The sequence below is a fragment of the Coptis chinensis genome, chromosome 2, assembly GCF_015680905.1.
Source record: "Coptis chinensis isolate HL-2020 chromosome 2, ASM1568090v1, whole genome shotgun sequence".
In the NCBI taxonomy this organism is placed as follows: Eukaryota; Viridiplantae; Streptophyta; class Magnoliopsida; order Ranunculales; family Ranunculaceae; genus Coptis; species Coptis chinensis.
Window position 1 is genome coordinate 74,821,290 of NC_141457.1, and position 7,789 is coordinate 74,829,078.

A 7,789-nucleotide genomic window follows, 5' to 3' on the forward strand; every position below is an offset into this window, starting at 1 on the left:
AATTTTACTCTAGTATAATTTTATAATATATATTTGTCAATATTTCTCTCTTCTATATTTACATCTCTTTTAGATTTGTAAATTGTATAGGAAAATAAGAATTAGAAGCAACACATTCATGTCTTTATGTTAGTTTACTCGATCATTTGATTTGCCAAAAGAAAAAAAAAAATAATGTCTGTTATAGATATACAAAAGCTTTTAAGTCATGGTCAATTCCATATCTCTTTTCCCCTATATTTTTCGTTTCTTATTTATGTTTCTTCATGCTACTTATCCTTACAAGAATTTGGTTTTTAATTTTTTTTTTATATGAAGTATTTTTGAATAATTCGGTAATTTGTGTTTTATACGTTTATAATGAAAAAAATGTGAATTATTCTGAATTATTGAAAGGTTCGAAAGTACTAAACGTTTGGGCCTTCAAAAATTCAATTCGTGAATTATACACGAATTATTCAGAGTGTTGCTAACAAAGGTCCTTAGATATGCTGAGGGGTGATACAAATTAGGGACGGGGTGCTTATGGTTCTTTTTGTGTTTTGTAATCCCTATATCTTTAAAGTTTGAAACATTGTTTTTATATTACAGTTCTACTGTGTTAATATTAATGGGATGATGGTTATCGGGAAAAAAAATGTTATGCAAATTTATCTTAGAATGCAACTTGTTGCAAATGTAATGAAACCAATTCTAAGGGTAAAGGGTGTTTAAGATTTTTTATGCGGACTTTGGTTAGGTTATGAAAGACTGAAGGCTTCTCTCAAATTTATGGATGAGTACTCAAAATCACTCAAGTCCCTTTATTCTGCCTCAAATTTATTCTGTTTCTACTTCTTTCTTCTTCTCTATTAAAAGCTAAAAAAGCATTAATTCATTTTTCTAACAGTATGTCAGTATACCTTAACTCATCAAAGTTTTTTTACACCTAAACTAATACCTATATAAGGTACCCCGTTGCCTTGACAAAATGATACCTTAATGTTTATCTTTAACATCGCGGAATAATAAATTAATAATACATATATTGACTGTTGATAATCTGATACCTTGCTTGAACGTACTAAAAGGTCTCTTCGAAAAGAGCTTTCGTGTGGGATCCCATCTATGTGCTTTTGTATACATGGTCACCTTTCCTGCTTTTTAAATCCAGTAGAAGTGTAGAACTAGCTTTCATATGTTGGCATGTTGCTATCTTCTTTCCTTCTATCAAGTTTCATCGTTTAAGTCTTTCTCTGAACCAAGCCAACTTCCATTTTCTAAGCACACTGCACAAGAGATGGCTGAAATTGTTGTCTCTCCCTTTCTTGGAGTATTCTACGAAAAAGTAAGCTCTCTGATTGGCAGGGAGTTTGACTTACTACAAGGTGTTAACAAGGACTGCTTGGAGACGATATTGTCCACTATTCGACTAGTTCTTAGAGATGTTGAGGCGATACAAATCAGGGACGAGACGATTAGGGATTGGCTGAGACGGCTCAATGACACTGCTTATAATGCCGATGACATATTGGATGAGTGGGCATACGAATCTCTAATGATAGAGTCGGATGTTGGTGACAGGAGTTGCAATGAACAAGTGAGTGCCTCTATCTCAGCTTGTTTTGATCTTAAACAAATTATTATTCGTAGTAAGATGGGGGAAAAAATTAAAAATATCATAGAAATATTTCATGTTATTGGCTTATTGCTGATCAAAGAGACTTCCATTTAAGTCCTGAGGATAGACTACGTGCCGGAATTAGGCAGTTGAGTCATCCAAACCAAGAAACAAGCACCATGCTAAATGAACCAATAGTTTATGGAAGAAACAAAGACAAAGTAAAGATTGTGGGGATATTGCAAAACAACTTGAGCAATCAATATAGTCTTTCCATTTGTCAAGCAAAACAAGCAGCCGCTTAGGTCCCCGCAGCCCGGCCAAGGGGCCCCCAATATATCCTAGCCCACGTAGAGTCCATTATTGTTTTATTTTGAAAAAAAATCCACCATTGTTTTTCATTTATTTTAATTGGTTAGATAAACGATTTTACATTGGAAAATTGAAAATTAGAAAATTGCATTAAACCCCTTCGTTTCCCTCGCGTTTTCTCCTTCTCCAACAAATAAACAGGCACGCCTCCATAACTAATTACACTTATCCACGACCCTATGACAAATTATCAAATGTGAGGCATTGAAGCCAGCACTTCAATCTTATCTCTATCATTCTTTTGTCTTATTTGGTTTGGTTTTTCTATATTGCTTAATTTGGTGTAGAATTCTCTCTCTCTCTCTCTCTCTCTCTCTCTCTCTCTCTCTCTCTCTCTCTCTCTCTCTCGTGTGTAATTCTTTGTTAAATAAATCTATTAAAATTTCAAGTTTGTGACCTTGCTGTTTGGCCATGATATGCTACGGTATTATAGGTGTAAGACATTTTTTTATTCTTCCTCATGTATTTATGGTGTTTTGTCTTGGATCTCTTTGTCTGTGAGGATCTCCCTCACAACACTCCTATGCTTCTACTTTACTTTGTATTTATGTTTTTTTTATCAATAAAATTCAATTGAAAAAAACTATGAGGAAACTATTCAAGAAAGAATTAAGAAAATGTTAGGATCAATTTTTACAATAATAATTGTTATCTTCTAATTTTTTTGTTAAATAAACTAAAATAACGTAAACAAATCTACTTACATAATTAGAGTATAATGTTCTACTTATAACTATATATTACACATATATAATTAGAGTAAAATATTCTACTTATTATAATGTTCCACTAATTTTACTCTAGTATAATTATAATATATGTTTGTCAATATTTCTCTCTTCTATATTTACATTTCTTTTAGAATGTAGATTTGTAAATTGTATAAGAAAATAAGAATTAGAAGCAACACATTTATGTATTTATGTTAGTTTACTCGATCATTTGATTTGCAAAAAGAAAAAAAAAATGTCTTTCATTGATATACAAAAGCTTTTAAGTCATGGTCAATCCCATATCTCTTTTTCCCTCTATTTTTTATTTTTTATTTATGTTTTTTCATGTTACTCATCCTTACAAGAATTTTTTTAATTTTTTTTTATATATATTTTTTAAATGAAGTATTTTTTAAATGAATTTTTGAATAATTCGCACAACTAAAAAAAAAGGGTTGTTGTGACGGTTCAAAAAAACAGGTTGTGTCGAGTATATAAGAAACCGACACAACAAACTTTATTGTGTCGGTTTGTATTAGAAAAAGGTTTATATTGTCATTAGAATATTTACTTTTAAATTACGTTTGGTTTGGTTGACATAAAATAAGTACCCTTAACTATGAAAAGTGTCTTAGATACCAGAGCTGTACAATTGATGCATGTGATAAGAGTACAATCACCTTCTTACCAAACTAACCCTAAATTTGGCCTGCTCTCTAATTTAATATAAGTAAAAATTGTCTTTTCATGTGTTATGTAAAAACTAAAAACAAAGCTACGCCATTATTTCAATTGTACTTATGGGCTATTTTAGTAATTAATAAATAAATAAAAAAAAAACCCCAACCCTTCGTTAAAAAAAAAACCCCCCCAATTTCCAAAACTTCGGCAAGCAAGAGAAAAGAGAAAAAAGAGAACATAAGGGTTTGGAGAAAAAAAAAAACCTTCATTCGGCAAACTGCACCCCATCGGTCTCTTGGAAACCCTATTCTCTCCAAAAAAAAATCATCTCCTTCCTCCAAAGTCGAAATCTTTTATTCGATCTCTTTTGCTATGAAAAACCAAACAAAATTATTTTGAATGATCGTTTGAAAAAAAAAATCACGATTTCTCTTAAAAAATTGAAGATCTCTCACTGATGAAAAAGGACCTCTCATTCACGAAGAAGGAAGCCATTGATTTGTAAGTTTTTTTTTTTTATTAATTTATTTTTTCACAGAATTTGGATTTATTTTCTTTTTACTAATTTCTAAATTTAAATTTATAGTCCTATAAACAAAGTAATTTGTAGAATTAAAACATCACCGTGTTCATTTCTAGAATATTGTCATTAGAATCTTTACTTTTAAATTACATTTGGTTTGGTTGACATAAAATAAGTACCCTTAACTATGGAAAGTGTCTTAGATACCAGAGCTGTACAATTGATGCATGTGATAAGAGTATAAAGCAAATTGACAAACATACGAAGAAACATTCTAATAATACTATATTTGAGGAATTAGCCAAATATTGGTATATTTGTCATTGAGAAGAATGTTTAATGAGACTTCTTTCTAGCTTCTTAGATAGCGACTATATCTTTCCAGTTAGTGATTTATATTGTCACTTTTTCTGGTTGCTGTAAACAAACAATCCCCAAAAAGGAGAGCATACAAACTCTGCCTCATGATTCTTTAGCAATGCACTAACCAAAACAAAATTCTCTAATCACTAAGGTCACAATACTGTTTTCCCATGCTAAATGTTGACTCCACATAGCCCAAGATCTTTTGCCATCAAGTATGGCCATTTGAATTTCCCTCGCTTCATGTCTTCCATTTGATATTCTGGCGTTTACATCATAACCTAACAAGTCATGACAGCATGTATTCGAAGGGATTATTGTGTAAGATTATAAGTACTAATTAGTAATAAATATATCTGTTAGTGAGTGTTTTTATTTTTATTTTTTCTCATTTCCAAAAATTAATTTCATATTCCTGCAGGATTATTTACTCCTCAAGTGCACAAGCACTTCATTATGCTCATATTAATTGGCAAATTTCCAGTACCAATGAGGATTGGTCAAGTTTCGTTAGTTTTCGTAATATTATGCTTGGATATTTTGAAGAAAGGTCTTCAGACAATATTAGTAGCACTAAACACCAAGTAAGATTATGAGCGAAACAGAAGTTTGATAGATAAAGCCTTTTGGGGTTCACAATACCGACTTCTTCAAGTAAGTAGTTAATAGAAAAATATTTGTATTTATCAACTTGCATATTAATGGTGATTTTGCGTTGTCTCATTATTTTTGTATAATTTGATCTTGCAGGCAACTTTGTAAGGACTTAAGGAATACATGAAAACCAAGGGCTCAAGGATAATGTCTCCGATACTTGCCTACTTGGTAAGTATAATCAAAGTAGTTCCCTCTCATTACAGGGCTTTAGCGGGTGATGAGGTGCTTTCACCAACAATGGAAGAAGGAACCTGGAATAAATGTAGTGGCTATAAAGAAATTTAAAACCACATGAGAAGTCAACACAAGTTAAAGGTTGAGCATTAGTTAACTGCCATCTTTTGTATGCAAAATCTGAATAAAAACCAATAGGTGTTCGTACAATCTCATGAAAGACTTTGTTTTTCAGACGAGTTTTTTATGAGGAGGCCAACACATTTTTAACATGTTAAATAGGTATTAGTTTTCTGTACATTTGATTTTTCCTGTTGTACAATAGATTTATGTTATTATACTGTTCTACAACATATTATCTTTGTTTCATGATGCTTCGGTTGGGAACAAGTCTTGATATCAAGTATGCAAGGAAAGTTGGTGAGTATCTACGGAGAGGACCGTGTACTGTGGATTTTAGAATGAAAGTGGTAGCTTACACTCTATCTTACATGGTAACACTTAAACACTTTTTCTCTTATGCAATCAATTTTCATTAACTTTGTGCTGCCTAGATTATGGAAATTCTTTAACAAGTAATTAATTGCCACAAAATAACATCCTCAAAGGATCAAAATATGTAATTAGTGAGGTTTAGTAACTTTGGTTAAAAAGATTATACAGAGAGGATTTATGGGGTTGGACCGAGTCTATCTACTTCTTATATATTGGAATAGGGTGCAGTGCTAGACAACACACATCATCTATAGTGTTTGATTCTATTCCCTTCCTTTTCTTTTGTTCAAAGGAGTGGAGCTTCCGTGCAAACTATGTTGTTAAACTATGCGTTGGTTTACAAATAAATAACTTATGCATAGTGATTCTTTTTTTTTTTATGTAGGTGGTTTTCAAGGGGATACATGGAGGCAACAGGAGGATGTAGGCTTCAGACAATACCAAGCGGTTGATATGTTGCATAACGGGGGATGTGATATTAGTGGGCCAAGTTGCTAATTAGAATTGAATTTGGTAAATGTAAACTTAAATATTATCATACCATAGTTTATAGTGTAGTCCACCGTGTTGTATTGAAGGCATCTATAATAATATTATCAACGTTTGTTTTCCTTACAAGCCTCCATTTTAATAGTTCAATAGTTCAGATTAGCACAAGAAAATTATTTGTAATATTATATAAAAATTGGTAAAATATATTTTGGTAGCACCTAAATACTTTATCTGTACATTTTGGAGTGTAAATAGAAGATGGGATTCATGGAACCTCAAATTCTCTGCACCAAATTTAACAAGCCCAGTCATATAAAAAAGAAAGAAGAAGTATAAAAGATGAATGATCTTATTTGTGAGAGGCATGTATTCTTTGACCAAGTGGTTAGGCCGAATAGCTGGCCAAAGCAGGTGCCGACTAGCAAAGTCGGTAAAACCTTTGGGTGATGATACCAGAGGTCTGGGGCTCGAACCCTACCAGCATCAAAGAGTTATTGATCTCATTTAAAACAGGCTTTACCAATAAAAAAAAATAGCTGGCCAAAGGGTTTTTGTAATATAAGGTACTGATAGCTGGACCTACTGATCTCTGTAGTAGTTAGGGCAGGGAATGGGTCGGGTTCGGGTCGGATATGGCTATTTCCGAATCCGAACCCGAATAGTTTGACAATATCCGAACCCGAATCTGAATCCGAATAAAACTGAAATCTTATATCCAAATCCGACCTGAACCCGACTAACCCAATTGGATAACACTCAAAATGTTAAAAAAATAAAAAATAAAAAAAAAAAAACCCAAAAAAAAACCCAAAAAATATATACGAACCCGAACCCGAACTATTCGAATTTGGGTCGGGTCAGATTCGGGTCAAACCCGACCCGATTCCCTACCTTAGTAGTAGTGTCTCATTCCATTTTTGGCATAAGCACCTTCTCCAACCGGTGAATGTGGTTTTGTTTACTGGCATAGTATCCGAACTCTATCTTCTATTCCCGTTAGGATACGTGCGCATCCAGCTAATAGAAAGGGCTGCCCTTAGCCCAGTATGGAGGGAAGGGAAAGAAACCGATGCAGCTACTTCTTCAGCAGGGTTCTCCTTCCTCTGCAATAGATCGTTTCGATTCTGCCATTTCTTTCACATTTCTTTCTTTTTTTCACTTAATCTGTAATATTCTATTATATAACATAATACCAATGAAGCAAGCAACCACAACGATCGCTAAAGCTTTGACTCCCACCCTAACATTGATCTTACTCCCATCCCTTATTAGGTAGGGGCTTATAGCTTTAGTAAATTCTTCATGGCTGTCATTATTTGCTCATATCTTATTGTGAAATATTCCAGTAAGATTTGAGTTCATGTATTTTAACATTGTCTTCATTCCTCTATTTGTAACTATGGATATGTCTTCCTTATACACTATTTCGATTGAAGCATATTATATTTGTATTGATTATTAGTTTTTCATAGGACTTATGACTCCGGTGGTGGCCAAACGATGGGGTTTTATTCTTTTTAATGAACCAATATGGTCTATTTGACATAATTGGTGTAAACAAATGGAAGAGAAAGCTTTACAGCGTCATCCGTTGTTCAAGCTACAAAAAAAAGGTATTAATCATCTAAATTTGCCTAAAGCATTTTGTTGTATAAATTGTTTCAAAGATCTATCATAAAAATTAGGCAACTTATGTTTGATATAGATTATTCTGCTACA

The 7,789-nt window shown here is 32.7% G+C and overlaps 1 protein-coding gene across 1 annotated transcript; it reads left to right on the forward strand.

Moving 5' to 3' along the window:
- Window positions 1-1,279: 1,279 nt before the first annotated feature.
- LOC147517817 (putative disease resistance protein RGA4) lies at window positions 1,280-1,714 on the forward strand. The gene has a single exon (XM_086593720.1). The coding sequence runs from the start codon at window positions 1,280-1,282 to the stop codon at window positions 1,712-1,714; it is 435 nt and encodes a 144-aa protein (XP_086449846.1).
- The last annotated feature ends 6,075 nt before the right edge of the window (window positions 1,715-7,789 follow it).

Coding starts and splice junctions, on each gene's coding strand:
- LOC147517817 (XM_086593720.1), top strand. CDS start 1,280: ATGGCTGAAATTGTTGTCTCTCCCTTTCTTGGAGTATTCTACGAAAAA.